This window comes from Eumetopias jubatus, unplaced genomic scaffold (assembly GCF_037043125.1).
Source record: "Eumetopias jubatus isolate StellerSeaLion01/CBP00866 unplaced genomic scaffold, mEumJub1_p1.0 scaffold_2, whole genome shotgun sequence".
NCBI classification, from domain to species: Eukaryota; Metazoa; Chordata; class Mammalia; order Carnivora; family Otariidae; genus Eumetopias; species Eumetopias jubatus.
Window position 1 is genome coordinate 190,547,798 of NW_028274808.1, and position 18,060 is coordinate 190,565,857.

General features: G+C 43.2%; 1 protein-coding gene and 1 pseudogene across 1 annotated transcript; one reads left to right on the forward strand and one right to left on the reverse strand.

Annotated features, from left to right (window-relative positions):
* Positions 1-11,748: 11,748 nt before the first annotated feature.
* On the reverse strand, positions 11,749-12,437 carry LOC114198017 (GTP-binding nuclear protein Ran-like). The gene has a single exon (XM_028089276.2). It carries the CDS (start codon positions 12,420-12,422, stop codon positions 11,772-11,774), a length of 651 nt encoding a protein of 216 aa, XP_027945077.1. The 5' UTR covers positions 12,423-12,437; the 3' UTR covers positions 11,749-11,771.
* Positions 12,438-15,512: 3,075 nt separating this feature from the next.
* LOC114198469 (hypoxanthine-guanine phosphoribosyltransferase pseudogene) lies at positions 15,513-17,704 on the forward strand (annotated as a pseudogene).
* Positions 17,705-18,060: the final 356 nt, after the last annotated feature.

An 18,060-nucleotide genomic window follows, 5' to 3' on the forward strand; every position in this document is an offset into this window, starting at 1 on the left:
TTTTACTCATGCAATCTTTTTATTATTTTTTTTTTAATTTAAGATTTGAAAGGTGTTACATAAAAGTCTGGATTCCTGGCTTCTCTTGATGAGTGGGGGAGATCTGGTGATCTCAGGTGTGTACACCTTAGCTGAGAGGTCACTGACACCATAGATAGGACACAGGTCCTTGGGTCATTTTACTCACTTGTGTCAATCCCTTTAGACATTTGAGTCTGTGATTCCTTGTGTCCTCCAGCTCCTGCAGAAAAGAGGAAGCATAGACTCAGGGAAGTCTAATGTACTTGCACAAGGTCATGTGCCAGATTGGCAAAGCCAGGTCTAAAACCCCACATTCTTGCCTCTCAGGCCCCTTAAAATATGCTGCATTCCAACTGAGCACAAATGTTTTTATTGACAAATTAGGAGATTCCTAAGGGTCTTTTGTTACCCTGTAAGGCTTATTATTTTAGCAGTAAGATCAAGCTTAGTGTCACAAATTAATGCAGTGTTTTAAGATGGGGCTAAAATACGAATTGTCTTATTTGTGCCTGTGATTATAAGCACAGTTCTGGGGTTAGACCAAACTTGGCTTTGCCGTTACCTTGGGCAAGTTTCTCACATTTCTAATAAGAGTTGTACGTATTACACAGTGTCAGTGGTGAGGATTAAATGAAATATTTCACATAAAGTGCTCAGTAAGGTGTCTGGAATATACTAAGCATTCCACAAATGTTGTTGAATTAAGAACTCAGAGGAATTAAAATAAATATGGCAAAATTAGGAATGTAGCTAAATGATTTTGCATCTGCAAATATGTAGGAGTTCCCAGTGACCCCCCCGCCCAAATTCAAATCCAACACCCCGGTGTTTTCCTCAGCTTCTCCCCTTTTACACATGTGTTCATGGGCTCATTTGGTCTAACCTGCAAAACATGAAGTAGGTCCATACAAACCTATTGATTAAAATTCAAGATTTATTTGTGGCTATTTTTGCCCTCAGAATATACTTCACTAATAATAATATACAGTCAAGGCATTATGTTTGTTCAAAAAAGAAAAGTCTTGAATTAATTCCCATTGTCTGGGTGGTTGAGTTATCAAGGTGATATACAGTTGGATTAATTTGGGGATGTTCGTATCGATTTTAGGATCTGTTTTATTTCATCGTTTATGGTTTCATTTTGGTTTTTAGTGTGTTATACTTAAGTTTCAATCAATAAGTTGAACTATGTTATTGTACAGCTCTGTGTTACTGGAATTAGAGCAATGAAAAGGACAGATGCCTTCTAAAAGCTTAGCCAGGGCAGAGGAGCAAACATGTAAAGAGACCATTATTGTAAGCAGTGTCTAGGATGTGTGCACGGAGAGCTGAGGCGGGTCTTAGGACCGTGAGCCAAAGACGGTGGGGCTTAAGAAAGCTTGCCGAATGAATGAATGGATGAATGGATGAATGAATGAATGAATGAATTTGTGATTCTATTTGTCCTGTCGAGACTGTGAATTCTTTAAGGTAAAGACTGGACCTAATTCATCTCTGTATCCCAGGTTTGGCCAGAGCTGGGCCCCGTCTGTGTTCTTGGAGCGGAAAGCAGCTATCCAAGGGTCCCGCAATGCAGCACTAGGCCCAAATTAATTCCAAGAGTGGCGAATTTTTCAGTTGCTGGAGTACCTGCCCTTTTCCTGCTCTTTTCCAAACTCATCACCAGGAGCCACTCCCCTCTATTCTGCCCTTTCCTCCCATCTATGGAGAAACAGCGTCCCTGCGTCCTCCCAGGGGCCCACCCTCCCTCAGGACAAGGTCTGCCTAACCCCCTCTGGCCTCTTTGACTCCTTATGCAGAATCTGTGCCTCAGGCACGGAGTGACCGGTCAATGAGGGCAAAGCCCAATGACCTTGCACCAAAGACTCCCTGACCCATCTACTCTTCAAGGTCTGAGATAATCATTCTCCTCTTCCGTTCCAAACGTACCCCCACTGCTTTTTATTGTACTTCTCACAAATTGCAGCTCACTAATGCCAGTTTACATATAAGGAAAACTTACTGGACACTAAGGACTTTGTTTCATCTTGTCTAACTTTCACAGCCCTTTGATGGAGGTATATTAGGCTGTAAGTTTTTCGTAGGTGAAAAAGCTGAAGCCCAGAGAATGTGTAACCGGCCCAAAGCCACAGCCAGCAAATAGCAAAGGTCGCATGTGGCCGCTGCCTCCACTCTCCTCCCCCACCCCTGCAACTTGGTGCTGCCCAGCACCATACTCCCCAGCTGAGCGTCTGCGCTGCCCATCCTCCTGATCTCTCGGCAGGTCTTGGCGCTGCCCCTCCGCTTCTCCTTGTGGAAATATCTCCACATTGATTGGCACAGCACTGCACCCTGCCATCCAGCTCCTCCCTCCCTGCCTGTCCCTCTCCTGCCCTTCTTCCTCCCACTTCCTGGGACTCGGCAGTCCGGCCAGGCTCTGTTTCCGACTGTGCTCTCTGCACTCTGGTCTCTGATGACCTCACGGATGCTTGCTTCTGTAAAGCTCCTCCCCCAGCTCTGGTCCTGAGTGGGCCTCTCCAAATGCATGTTTTTCATCTCGTCCACACCCATCACACCCAAAGCCAGTCTCTTCCTTCTCTCCTCCCAAGGGTAGCTCTCTTCACTCTGCTACCCCTGTGCCCACGGCCGGCTGGTAACCCCTTCTGCCCTCACTGCCTCGCGCTTGTATCTCATGGCGGCACCTTTGTGGGTCCCCTCCCCGCCCTGCTGGTGTCCTTGCCAGTTGACAGCACAATCCACACGACCTTGCAGAATGCTCGACCGAAAACATTCCCTTGATCATTGATTGAGTCAGTATTGATTTACGGAGAACTGCCGTGCCAGGCAGTGTACTAGACTTTGGAGATTACGTGACTTGTCTGTATTAAATCATCCGTGATTCTCTTCCTGAACGTTAAGTGAAAGAAAACACGAGTGAAAGACAATGCCAGGTCACCAGCTGGAGGGACCTTAAAGGCCATCTACCTCGTCTACTGATAAGGAAGCTGGAACCTATTCACCATTTCATCTGAGAATACCTATTGAGTGCTCCCCTCCAGGCCAAGTACTCCCTAGGCATTGGGGTTTAGCAGCCAACAAGACAGACAGCCCCTGCCCTCAGGGACCTTGCACACTATTCATTATGTATTGTACTTATGGTAAGTTTATTAATTCATTCAACAAACACTTACTGAGCACCTATGATGTACTAGCCCTTTCTGAGGAATACAGCAATGAATAAAACTGACAGAAGTCCCTGCCCTCTTAGAGCTTATGTTCTAGTGAAGGGAGACAGAAAAGAAATAAGTATATAGGTAAATACTCTGTCATATGGTGCTGAGTGCAATGGGAGGCAGCCCGGGCCCTGTACAGCCTCCCTCCGCCCTACACGAGCTCTGGAACTTTGGTCAAGCTACATACCTTTTCTGTACCTCGATTCCCTCATCTATAAAATGAAAATTAATAAGGCCCACATCACAGGGAATGTTGTGAGAAGTAAGCAAGATATTTTGGAAGTGCTTAGGACAGTCTCCAGCACATAGGAAGCACCAGGACTTTTTACGTAAATGTGCAGAGAAGGGGCAGAGGCTTTGAGAGGCCTGGACGAGTACAGTGTATAGAGGGCGGTCAAGGAAGACTGCACAGAAAGAGAGACATTTCAGCCAAGACAGGAGGAGGGAAGAGAACTTGCCATGCCAACACCTAGCGAGTGTTCCAGGCAGAGGGAGGAGCCAGCACAGGACCCCAGCAGCAAGAAGGCCAGTGTGGCGGGAGCAGATGAACCAAGGAGAGCGAGAAGATGAAGGCAGACAGGCATGGAATTGGGGAGCCGGAAAACCTCGAGGGGCTTAGAGTCCATTTTGGCTTTTGCTCTAGTGCACCAAGGAGTGTTTGAAGAGCGTTCGCCTAGGGAGGGACATGATCTGTTTTGTGTTTCAGAAACACCGTTCTGGTTGCTCTGGGGAGAGACTAACTGCAAGGGGGCAGAATCGGGACACTAGTCAAAGAGGATTTTGCAAGAACCCGAGGAAATTAGGGGCTGTATCAGGATGATGAGATGTGGTCAGTTTCCAGATCTATTTTGGAGGTCAAGCTAATGAGATGTTCTGTAGGCTTGGATGTGGGTTTGAGAGAAGAGTCAGGGAGATGTAATAAAGGAGAAGTACTGGGCACAGTGAAAGCACAAAGGAGTTCTGGGAGAGGACTAGAGAAAGCAGACAGTGACGGAGACCCCGGGGCAGAAATTAGTAAGGAAGAGCCTTGAAATGTGGAGTCTGAGATGACCATTCCATTTAAACACCAGCCCCCTCAAGTCAGAGTTATTGTTCTAATGCTTAATCCCTTGAATTCCCAGAGCATATGGAACAAGAGCAAGAGCATGTATGTGGATGCCCTACGATCCATACACAGCGCACTTGTTAAGTCCACTCTGAGCACGTAGGAAATGGGCTATTATACCAACATGATTGTCTCCCCTGCTGGCCATTCCTGTATTTCAGTTTACATGCTGGCTGCTGGGTATTCTTTTTTTTTTTTTTTGAGTTAAATTGCATAAAAATGATCTTTTTTTAATTATGTTATGGTAATGACCATACATTACATCATTAGTTTTTTTTAATTTTTTATTGTTATGTTAATCACCATACATTACATCATTCGTTTTTGATGTAGTGTTCCATGATTCATTGTTTGTGTATAACACCCAGTGCTGGGTCAGAAGGAAAGATGGCAGAGGAGTAGGGGACCCTATTTCAACTGGCCCCCGGAATTGAGCTGGATATCTACCAGACCACTCTGAGCGCCCATGAAACCAGCCTGAGATGTAAGAAGATCTGGATCTCTACAAACAGAATATCACAGGCAGTTGGTTTCGATACGAAGCTGGGAACCGTGATTCCACCGGCAGATATCGGAGAATAAACGGCAGCGGGAGGGAGCCTGGCCGTGGGGATCCTACACCACCGGTGAGCCACAGCCTCGCGCGCTGGGGACGGGGCACAGACTTGCAGACCAGTAGCAGTGGGGAAAGGACTTTAGGGCAGCCCTGGGGGCGGAAACCCGGAGCGGCGGGGTCGGCTGGGCGGGGGGCAGCTGGCGGTTTTAGAAGCACAAAAGGGCAGAGACGTGCCCCGACCTGGAGGTAGGACTGGGGGCGCTGCGGAGGGGCACACAACCCAGGCCTCTGCAGTTTGTAGCAGCCCTGACAGAAACGGAGAAAGTGTGGCCTGGAGCACTCACTGAAGAACAGACTGCGGTCTCTCTGCTCTGAGGCTGAGGGTTGGAAATGGTCTCTTCTGCTCTGATTCGTGGAAAAGACATGGAAAGCCGCCAGGGAAAGCCCCCAGAGAACAAAGGCCCCCAAAACTGATTCCTGCTCAGCCCATCCCCCACCACAGGGGTCAGGGCAACTCCGCCCAAACAGGGTTGACTGAGTAACAGTGCCGCAGGTGCCTCCCACAGAAGACAGGCTGAGAAAACAAGAGGCCAGCAACCCTAAGGTCCCAAGAAAACGGGTGCATCTTGCTTGGGTTCTGGTCAATAATTTGGACTCTATACATTCCCTCAAACACCCATCAACAGAATGACTAGGAGGAGGAGCCCCCAAAATAGAAAAGACTCAGAGATTATGACTTATGCTGCAGATTTACAAATGGATGCAGATATAACCAAGATGTCGGAGATGGAATTCAGGGTAGCAATTGTGAAGACAATAGTTAGAATGGAGAAATCAATTAATGGCAACATAAAGTCTCTAGGGGCAGAAATGAAAGCTGAATTGGCAGAACTTAAAAATGCTATCAATGAGATCCAATCCAATCTAGATAATCTAACAGCTAGGGTAACTGAGGCAAAAGAACGAATAAGCGACCTGGAAGACAATATAATAGATAAAAAGGGAAAAGAGAAGGCCAGGGAAAAACAACTCAGAATCCATGAAAATAGAATCAGAGAAATAAGTGACACCATGAAGCATCCCAATGTCAGAATAATTGGAATCCCGGAGGGAGTAGAGAGAGAGAGAGGACTAGAAGATGTATTTGAGCAAATCATAGCTGAGAACTTCCCTAATCTGGGGAATGAAACAAACATTCGCATCCTAGAGGCAGAGAGGACCCCTCCCAAGATCAAGGAAAACAGGGAACACCCCGGCATGTAATAGTAAAACTTGCAAATCTTAGAACCAAGGAAACCATCTTAAGGGCAGTTAGGGGGAAGAGATTCCTTACGTACAGAGGGAGGAACATCAGAATAACGTCAGACCTATTGACAGAGACCTGGCAAGCCAGAAAGGCCTGGCAAGACATATTCGGGGTACTAAATAGAAGAACATGTAGCCAAGAATACTTTATCCGGCAAGGCTTTCATTTAGAATGGATGGAAAGATGCAGAGCTTCCACGACCAGCAGAAACTGAAAGAATATGTGACCACTGAGCCGGCCCTGCAAGAAATATTAAGGGGGGTTCTATAAAAGGAGAAAGACCCCAAGAGTGATATACGACAGAAATTTACAGGGACAATCTATAAACAAAGTCTTCAGAGGCAACATGATGACAATTAATTCATATCTTTTAATAATCACTCTCAACATGAATGGCCTAAATGCTCCCATAAAACGGCACAGGGTTGCAGATTGGATAAAAAGACAGGACCCATCCATATGCTGCCTAAAAGGGACTCATTTTGAACTTAAAGATACATCCAGACTGAAAGTGAAAGGATGGAGATCCATCTTCCATGCCAGTGGACCTCAAAAGAAAGCTGGGGTAGCAATTCTTATATCAGACAAATTAGATTTTAAACGAAAGTCTGTAGTTAGAGACACAGAAGGACACTATATCATTCTTAAAGGGTCTATCCAACAAGAAGATCTAACAATTGTAAATATCTCTGCCCCCAACATGGGAGCAGCCATCTGCATAAGCCAACTGTTAACCAAAATAAAGAGTCATATTGATAACAATACGTTAATTGTAGGAGACCTCAATAGTCCACTCTCAGGAATGGACAGATCATCTAAGCAGAAAATCAACAAGGAAACAAGAGCTTTGAATGATACATTGGACCAGATGGACCTCATAGATATTTACAGAACATTCCACCCTAAAACAACAGAATACTCATTCTTCTCGAGTGCACATGGAACTTTCTCCAGAATAGACCACATACTGGGTCACAAATCAGGTCTCAACTGATACCAAAAGATTGAGATTATTCCCTGCATATTCTCAGACCACAATGCTTTAAAACTGGAACTCAATCACAAGAAAAAAATGGGCAGAAATTCAAACACTTGGAAGCTGAAGACCACTTTGCTCAAGAATGTTTGGGACAACCAGGAAATCAAAGAAGAACTTAAACAATTCATGGAAATCAATGAGAATGAAAACACATCGGTCCAAAACCTATGGGATACTGCAAAGGCCGTCCTAAGGGGGAAATACATAGCCATCCAAGCCTCACTCAAAAAAAATAGAAAAATCTCGAATTCACCAGCTAACTCTACACCTTAAAGAACTAGAGAAAAAGCAACAAACGATGCCTAAGCCACGCATTAGAAGAGAAATAATTAAAATCAAAGCAGAGATCAATGAATTAGAAACCGGAAACACAGTAGATCAGATCAACGAAACTAAAAGTTGGTTCTTTGAAAGAATTAATAAGATCGATAAACCACTGGCCAGACTTATCCAAAAGAAAGGAGAAAGGACCCAAATTAATAAAATTATGAATGAAAGGGGAGAGATCATGACTAACACCATGGAAATAGAAACAATTATTAGAAATTATTATCAACAACTATATGCCAATAAACTGGGCAATCTGGATGAAATGGAAACCTATAAGCTGCCAAGACTGAAACAGGAAGAAATTGACAACCTGAATAGGCCAATAACCAGTAACGAGATTGAAGGAGTGATCAAAAACCTCCCAAAAAACAAGAGTCCAGGGCCTGATGGATTCCCTGGGGAATTCTACCAAACATTCAAAGAAGAAATAATACCTATTCTCCTGAAGCTGTGTCAAAAAACAGAAACAGAAGGAAAACTTCCAAACTCATTCTATGAGGCCAGCATTACCTTGATCCCCAAACCAGGCAAAGACCCCATCAAAAAGGAGAATTTCAGACCGATATCCCTGATGAATATGGATTCCAAAATCCTCAACAAAATCCTGGCTAATAGGATCCAACAATACATTAAAAGGATCATCCACCACGACCAAGTGGGATTTATCCCCGGGATGCAAGAGTGGTTCAACATTCCCAAATCAATCAATGTGATAGAACACCTTAATAAGAGGAGAGAGAAGAACCATATGGTCCTCTCAATTGATGCAGAAAAAGCATTTGACAAAATACAACGTCCTTTCCCGATTAAAACTCTTCAGAGTATAGGGATAGAGGGAACATTCCTCAAGTTCATAAAATCCATCTATGAAAAACCCACAGCAAATATCATCCTCAATGGGGAAAAGCTGAGAGCCTTTCCCTTAAGATCAGGAATATGTCAAGGATGCACACTCTCGCCACTATTGTTCAACATAGTACTAGAAGTCCTAGCAAAAGCAATCAAACAACCAAAAGAAATAAAAGGTATTCAAATTGGCAAAGAAGAAGTCAAACTCTCTCTTTTCAGAGACGACATGATACTTTATGTGGAAAATCCAAAAGACTCCACCCCTAAATTACTAGAACTCATACAGCAATTCGGTAATGTGGCCGGATACAAAATCAATGCACAGAAATCAGTTGTTTTCTTAAACACTAACAACGCAACTGTAGAAAGAGAAATTAGAGAAACGATTCCATTTACAATAGCACCAAAAACCATAAGATACCTCGGAATAAACCTAACCAAAGAGGTAAATGATCTATGCTCTAGGAACTGCAAAAACACTCATGAAAGAAACTGAAGAAGACACAAAAAGATGGAAAAATATTCCATGCTCATGGATCGGAAGAATAAACATTGTTAAAATGTCTATGCTACCCAGAGCAGTCTATACCTTCAATTGCCATCCCGATCAAAAGTCCAAAGACATTTTTTAAAGTGCTGGAACAAACAATCCTAAAATTTGTATGGAATCAGAAAAGACCCCGAATCGCCAAGGAAATGTTGAAAAAGAAAAACAAAGCTGGGGGCATCACGTTGCCCAATTTCAAGCTATATTACAAAGCAGTGATCACCAAGACAGCATGGTACTGGCACAAAAACAGACATATAGACCAATGGAACAGAATAGAGAACCCAGATATGGACCCTCAACTCTATGGTCAAATAATCTTTGACAAAGCAGGAAAAAAACATGCAATGGAAAAAAGACAGTCTCTTCAATAAATGGTGTTGGGAAAATTGGACAGCCACATGCAGAAGAATGAAACTTGACCATCCTCTAACACCATTCACAAAGATAAACTCAAAGTGGATGAAAGACCTCAATGTGAGACAGGAATCCATCAAAATCCTAGAGGAGAACATAGGCAATCACCTCTTTGACATTGGCCACAGCAACTTCTTTCAAGATACATCTCCAAAAGCTAGTGAAACAAAAGCAAAAATGAACTTTTGGGACTTCATCAAGATAAAAAGCTTCTGCACAGCAAAGGAAACAGTCAACAAAACAAAGAGGCAACCCACAGAATGGGAGAAGATATTTGCAAATGACACTACAGATAAAGGGCTGGTATCCAAGATCTATAAAGAATGTCTCAAACGCAACACCCAAAAACCTCATAATCAAGTCAAAAAGTGGGCAGAAGATATGAAAAGACACTTCTCTGAAGAAGACATACAAATGGCTAACAGACACATGAAAAAATGTTCATCATCATTAGCCATCAGGGAAATTCAAATCAAAACCACATTGAGATACCACCTTACGCCAGTTAGAATGGCAAAAATGGACAGGGAAAGAAATAACAAATGTTGGAGAGGTTGTGGAGAAAGGGGAACCCTCTTACACTGTTGGTGGGAATGCAAGTTGGTACAGCCACTTTGGAAAACATTGCGGAGGTTCCCCAAAAATTTAAAAATAGAGCTACCCTATGACCCAGCAATGGCACTACTGGGTATTTACCCCAAAGACACAGATGTAGTGAAAAGAAGGGCCATATGCACCCCAATGTTCATAGCAGCAATGTCCACAATAACCAAACTGTGGAAAGAGCCGAGATGCCCTTCAACAGATGAATGGATAAAGAAGATATGGTCCATATATACAATGGAATGTTACTCAGCCATCGGAAAGGATGAATAACCAACTTTCACATCAGCATGGATGGGACTGGAGGAGGTTATGCTAAGTGAAATAAGTCAAGCAGAGAAAGTCAATTATCCTATGGTTTCACTTATTTGTGCAACATAAGGAATAGCGTGGAGGACATTAGGAGAAGGAAGGGGAAAATGAGGGGCGGGGAATTGGAGGGAGAGATGAACCATGAGAGACTATGGACTCTGAGAAACAAACAGGGTTTTAGAGGGGAGGGCGGTGGGGGGATGGGTTAGCCCGGTGATGAGTATTAAGGAGGGCACGTACTGCATGGAGCACTGGGTGTTATACGAAAACAATGGATCGTGGATCACTACATCAAAAACTAATGATGTATTGTATGGTGACTAACATAACATAATAAAATTTTTAAAAAATAAAAAATAAATAAATAACACCCAGTGCTCCATGCAGTACGTGCCCTCTTAATACCCATCACTGGGCTAACCCACCATCCCCCCACCCCCCTCCCCTTTAAAACCCTCAGTTTGTTTCTCAGAGTCCATAGTCTCTCATGGTTCGTCTCCCCCTCCGATATCCCCCCCTTCATTTTTCCCTTCCTGTTATCTTCTTCTTCCTCTTCTTTTTTTAACATACAACGTATTATTTGTTTCAGAGGTACAGGTCTGTGATTCAACAGTCTTACACAATTCACAGCGCTCACCGTAGCCCATACCCTCCCCAATGTCTATCACCCAACCACCCATCCCTCCCACTCCCACCACTCCAGCAACCCTCAGTTTGTTTTCTGAGATTAAGAATTCTTCATATAGGGCGCCTGGGTGGCCCCGTTGTTAAGTGTCTGCCTTCGCCTCAGGTCATGATCCCAGGGTCCTGGGATTGAGTCCCACATCGGGCTCCCTGCTCAGAGGGGAGCCTGCTTCTCCCTTTCCCACTCCCCCCTGCTTGTGTTCCTGCTCTTGCTATCTCTCTCTCTGTGTCAAATAAATAAATAAAATCTTAAAAAAAAAGAATTCTTCCTATCAGTGAGGTCATATGATACATGTCTTTCTCTGATCGACTTATTTCGCTTAGCGTAATACCCTCCAGTTCCATCCACGTTGTTGCAAATGGCAAGATTTCATTCCTTTTGATGGCTGCATAATATTCCATTGTGTATATATACCACTTCTTTTTTTTTTTTTTTTAGATATTTGAAATACTTGATTCTGATTCTAAACGAAAAGGAATGGGAATGACAAAGACAAACGAGATTTCACCACTTGATATTGTGATGGGACTATAGCAGTCTCGTATCTGAAACTCAGGAAGGAAACAACTGCGTTCCAAAACAGCTAAATATGCGGGTCCAAAAAATGAAAGTACTTCTTAAACTGCCACATTCACTCCGAAGCCCATTCATCTCCTTCAGCGTCCCAAAGATTAAGCACATGTTCTGCTCAGCCATATAATAAAGTGGCAAACACGCTGCACCACTGACATCACAGGACAGTTGCCTATAAAACTAGACTTTCTGACACTGGGCTCCAGCTGCACGTTCTCACAGGTCATCATCTTTATCCGGGAGAGCAGTTGTCTGAGCAACCTCTAGATCATGCTCGTACTGGGCTGCCAAAGCTGGGTCCATGACAACCTCTGGTGGGGCAAGAGTGGGCATGGCGACAAACTCCAAGTTAGGATCTCCAATTAGTTTTCTAGCAAGCCACAGGAAGGGCTTTTCAAAGTTGTAGTTACTTTTGGCAGAAATGTCATAGTTCTGAAGAATCTTCTTTCGGTGGAAGACAATAGATTTTGCCTTAACTTTCCTGTCCTTAATGTCCACTTTGTTGCCACACAGCACAGTAGGGATGTTCTCACACACTCGTACCAGATCTCTATGCCAGTTAGGCGCATCCTTGTAAGTAACCCTTGACGTGACATCAAACATTATAATGGCACACTGGGCTCGGATATAGTAGCCGTCCCGCAGCCCATCGATTTTCTCCTGGCCCGCCATGTCCCACACGTTGAACTTGATGGGTCCCCTGTTTGTGCGGAACACGAGCGGGTGGACCTCCACGCCCAAGGTGGCTACATACTTCTTCTCGAATGCACCCGTCAGGTGACGCTTCACAAACGTTGTCTTCCCGGTGCTGCCGTCACCAACCAGCACCAGTTTGAACTGGACTTGGGGCTTTCCCTGGGCAGCCATGGCGCTGGTGCTTCCAGAAGCCTATACCACTTCTTCTTTATCCATTCATCTGTCTATAGACATCTGGGCTCTTTCCATAGTTTGGCTATTGTGGACATTACTTTATAAACACTGGGGTGCACGTACCCCTTCAGATCCCTACAATTGTATCTTTGGGGTAAATACCCAGTTTGCAATTGCTGGGTCGTATGGTTGTTTGCTGGGTATTCTTATATTATACTTACCTTGAATATTTGCCATAGCTTTCCTTTACATATTTTTATAAGGGCATTTTATTTTTTTATTATGTTATGTTAATCACCATACATTACATCATCAGCTTTTGATGTAGTGTTCCATGATTCATTGTTTGCATATAACACCCAGTGCTCCATGCAGAACGTGCCCTCCTTAATACCCATCACCAGGCTAACCCATCCTCCCACCTCCCTCCCCTCTAGAACCCTCAGTTTGTTTTTCAGAGTTATAAGGCCATTTTAGAGTTGGGTTTATAAAAATTCTATTTTTGCCTTAAATTTCAAGATGATAATTGAACAATCTTACTGTCATCATCACCATCATCACCACCACCACCACACCAATAATCCACATTCATCCCATGCTTTTCCCGACATTATTTCCTGCATTATCTCATTGGATCTCATATCCTCTCTGTGAAGTAGGTAAGATGTTATTCCCATTTTATACAAGAAAAAAGTGAGGCTCAGAAAGGTGGGACTTTCTGCTCTGGGACTGAGGTAGAATGTTTTGCCATGAATCCAATCTTCTTGTCACTGGAAAATGTGCCCCATATGACTTGAAACCTTGGATAACATGAAAACCATAGATAGACACCACCATAACACGTCCTAAGATTTCATGTAATGTTTTCCTAATCTCCCTAATGATAGGGACTATTTATTGCCTTCTAAAGCCACACCAGGCACAGCACTAACCGTAGGAAGTACACTAAGCCATTTCATACCCTCCACATCCCTATGAAGTAGCTGTCATTACTAACCCCATTTTACACATGCACTCTGAAGAGTAGACAGGAGTTGACTTGCCCATGGTGCCTGGGCTGTTCACTAAATGCCAGAGCTAGGATTCGAACCTAGTTCCAGAATCTCCACCCTTTTCTCGCCCTCACCCCCACCCAAACCTTCTCTTCCTGTCTGGACATCTGAGCCTACCAACCACCTTGTCCTATATAGAGCATGACTCGGGGCATTTCCCTCTCTTTCCCCCCCGTCAAGAAGTGTTGCACCTTCTCCCTCCGTATAGTCTTCAACTCAGAGAACTTCAAATGTTAATTAAATGTGACCATGGGGTCCCTGGGTGGCTCAGTCCATTACGAGTCTGACTCCTGATCTCAGCTCAGGTCTTGATCTCAGGGTTGTGAGCTCAAGCCCCGCATGGGCATGGATCCTACTTAATAAATAAACAAACAAATAAATAAATAACTTTGGGTTGACAATTGTCTCGTAGGACAATTTAGTTCTGGTGCCTACACTGTGTTCTGAGACATATTATAGCTGTCAGGCAAGCAGGTATGTGGGTAAGTACTGTCCTCCTTTTACAGGTAAAGAATTCAAAGCTCATATAATTTCTGGCTAGGAAATCTCCCTTGATGAAGCATCAGAAGACTCACATTTAAGATCTAAACTTTGTTAATGATCTGTGTGATCTCAGACAGATCTTTCTTACCTCTCTGGGCTTCTAGTATCTCATCCACAAAACAGGAATGCTCATTCTAGTCACAGAGCACTTCCAAGGACCAAATGCACGTAAAGGCTACTGGCAACGAGAAAGTGCTACATGGTTGACCTTTTCCATGCCCATTTATTGAGACCTTCCTTAGAGCCTCAAGTATGATTAAGCATTGGGCTTTGGAGTCTGACTTTCTGGGTTCACATCCAGGCTGTCCCAGTTCATGTTGGTGTCCTTGGGCACTTTATTTCGTATTTTTTTAAAGATTTATTTATTTATTTTAGGGGGAGGGGCAGAGGAAGAGGGAGAGGGAGAATCTCAAGCAGACTCTCCACTGAGTCAGGAGCCCCCCAGAGGGCTCGATCTCATGATGCTGAGATCACGACCTGAGCCGAAATCAAGAGTCGGACGCTTATCCAACTGAGCCACCCAAGCACCCCTTTATTTAAACTTTCTAAGCTTTGTTCCTTCCTTGTTTCCTTTTTAGAAGGAGTCATAATAGCAGCCACTGTGCAGGATCATGGCGAAGATGAAGGGAGATTATAAGACTATTGCGGAGTCAGCACTGGGCTGTTCTTGCTGTTGTGGTTATTATCCTCTGGTTTGGTTATTCCTCAAGGTCCTGTGTTGGACTATATGAAAAGACACAATCCCTGGAGAGGTGGCTGGAAAGGGAGGGAGAAGGGAAGGAAGATGATCGCTGAGAAGGCACTCTGTGTCATTCCTTTACCACTTGCTCTTAACGGCATTATTCATCAGGATATTTGGATAGGAAATCTTAGATTAATGGCTAAGTTTTCAAAGTGAACATTTCCATTGGCCATTAAGGAGATTTCTAGGTCATCCAGAGAAGTTTTTTTGGGGGGAGTGTGCTGTCAGCAAGAGTCTGGCTCAGAGAGCTGCCAGATATGGGAGAATCACCTTTGAGTGGGGGAGTCTATGCTGCAGATAGGTGACTGGATTTGATCTGTGTCACACAGACACAGATCCTGGAGACAGAGCAGGACCAAGGGAAAAATTATTCCGGTGAGCTCCAAGCCTGGTACCAACTTCTGGCTTCAATGTTCATCTCTCTCCTAAATCTGTACACTACCTGTTACATATATACATGTATAGTTTTTTATTATTTATTTATTTATTTATTTACCAAGCTACATTAAGTTTTGTTCTGTTTTCTTTTTCTTTTTATGTGGAGATGATGGACTTTAATCAACCACTGAGCTTTTATGGACTTGGATAAAAGTGAGAAGCCGTAGGATATTGGAATTATTGGAATAACATATTTTCTCTACTATAAATGGTCATTAATTATTAAATGGATCATCAATAAATAACAACTTTTCAGAAAAGACACCAAATTTAAAATAATCTGAACTTTTGAAATGTGAAAAAGTGAAATGAATGAGCTTCTTGGATTTGAAGAAACAGGTAAGAGCTTGTCTTTGTTTGGCATTTTTAACTTTCCAGAATATTCTTTTTTTAAGATTTTATTTATTTATTTGATACAGAGAGAGATAGAGAAAGCACAAGCAGGGAGGAGGATCAGAGAGAGAGGGAGAGGCAGCCTCCCTGCTGAGCAGGGAGCCCAACACGGGGCTCAGTCCCAGGACCCTGAGATCATGACCTGAGTGGAAGGCAGATGCCTAACCAACTGAACCACCCAGGCATCCCTCCAGAATATTCTTATATAGAACTTCCATCCACTTGGGTCACACACTCAGCCAACACTCATCCTCTTCTTTTCTGGGTTTTCATCCACTGGCCTTTGCTGAAAAATAGCCATTAGTCTTCAGCAAAGAAAAAAAAAATTTAAAAACAAAGTACACAGAAAACCTAACCACCTCCCTTCAAATCAACCCCAGTATTTGCAGTAGATCCAGTAACCAGCTCCCGGGATGATGCCTGTAATGACTCAGAAAATGGAAAAGCCCAGATCCCTTTCTCTAGTTTAAAACTCAGCCTTGCTTCTCCTGACTTTCTTGAAAATCAGGGATACCCATGTTATAACTCAAGAACTCAGAATGGTTTTCTACAAATGCATTAAACATCAAGTGTTTCTTATAAATCCCCTGATGTGACAAGGAATACATTAAAAACTCAAAGATATACTACAGTCCCATAACCAAACACAAGACACATTTATCACCAAAATCAGATGTCAGGCTTTAGGTGGGATAATATCTCACACTACCACGGCTCAGAATTTTCTTTTAGGAAATAGGGAAAAAGAGTCCTTGGGTTACAAATATCTGAGTCACAAACACCTTATATACACAAGTCAGCCAGGGCTGTATTGGTACGGAGGACACCATCTCACTGAGTGGCAGACCATCACACTGAGTCCCTGGGAGCCAGCAGTGCTTGGATATCAGAATCCAAAGATGAGGCACTGTTTTCACCCCGCATCTTCACAACAGGCCTGAAAGAGAGCTGCCACTCCCCCTGTTATACCCATGAAGACCCATTCCATGAGCAAATGAAGCAGCATGCTCAAAGTCATACAACTTTAATAACAGAGTTGGTACTCTGACTCCAAGTTAGGATGACCAGTTGTCCCGTTTGCCTGGGACCGAGGGGATTCCAGAGTTGAGGGACTGTCAATGGTAACATTGGGACAGTCCTGGGCAAACCAAGGCAAATCGGTCAGCCTGTGTACAAGTCCAGTGCTCTTCCTACTAAAAGGGACTGCTGTGAGGTGGCCTGGTCCTCCAACCTGTGTTAACAACATGAGAATTTCAAATGGCTAGTTAAAAAACAATCCTGTGTGCTCCCCCTCCTCAGCTAGTTCCATTTTGGTGGCCCACAGCCCTGCGTCACAGCTGGTGAGGCTGAACCAGGTTATGACCTAGATTTAGTTTGTATATCTAATCATTACCCTGAGGATTTTGAAAAGGTGCTTATTCCTAAAGGACTAATCATAGACAGAACAAAATGGCTTATACTTGAAACTCTGTGAAGATAGGAGGCTATCACATGGCAGCCCAGCTGGGATATCTGCATGCCCCAGGGGGGCTGTAAATTCTCTACTGACTTGCTGGATTATAACAAAGCACTGAACAGAAATAGTAATATATCCATCTCCTGACTGCAGATTTTATGAGACCGAAGAGCTATTGTAATGACCATTCAATTGGGGCCATAAAATAAATTTATGGAGATGATTTTGCAACTTTAACTGGAAAGAATGTCTTGGTTGTTATAGATACAATTGGCATTGGCAAAACAATGCAAATCTTGCTTTCCTTAGTCAAGCAGTATAATCTGAAGATGGTCAGCATTGCAAGTTTACCGGTGAAAGAGCTCCCCAAAACTATTGGATTGGATATAGATCGCACTGTGTTGGGTATGAAATTCCAGGCTGATTTGTTGTAGGATGTATCCTTGACTATAATTAACACATCAAGGATTTAAATCACTCTGGTGTCATTAGCAAAACTGGAAAAGCAAAATATCGAGGAGCCTAAAATGAGAGCTCAAGTTGGATGGTAGAGTTTGGGAACATCTGGAGTCCCGTTGCCATCACCGGTAAAATTGTCAAATGGTCGTGTTCTGTGGCCATCTGTGTAGGAGAGCTTTTTGCATGTACCTTCTGAGAATTTTATCTGTTTTGTGTATGAGAAATACCAGTGGCTGCCATCCTGAACTCACTCTTTGGTCTGAGCAGATAGGCTACCGGTTCCCTTTGGAGAGATTGTTGTTTGACTTAGGAATGAAAAACCTTTAACAACAAAACAAAACACTTCCGTAAGAAACATTTAAAGAGAAGATAGATATATCGCTTTATGAATTGCCCTATTAATTTTTTATAGTCATGAATTCATGAAAAGAATGAAAGTAATTGAACATTGTTAATTATTACACCACTTTAAAGAGTAAGAAGCAGTCAGTTTTCTTATCTGACTGTGTCTAAGAGGTATTATTATAAACTGAATCATGTTTCCTGGAATTA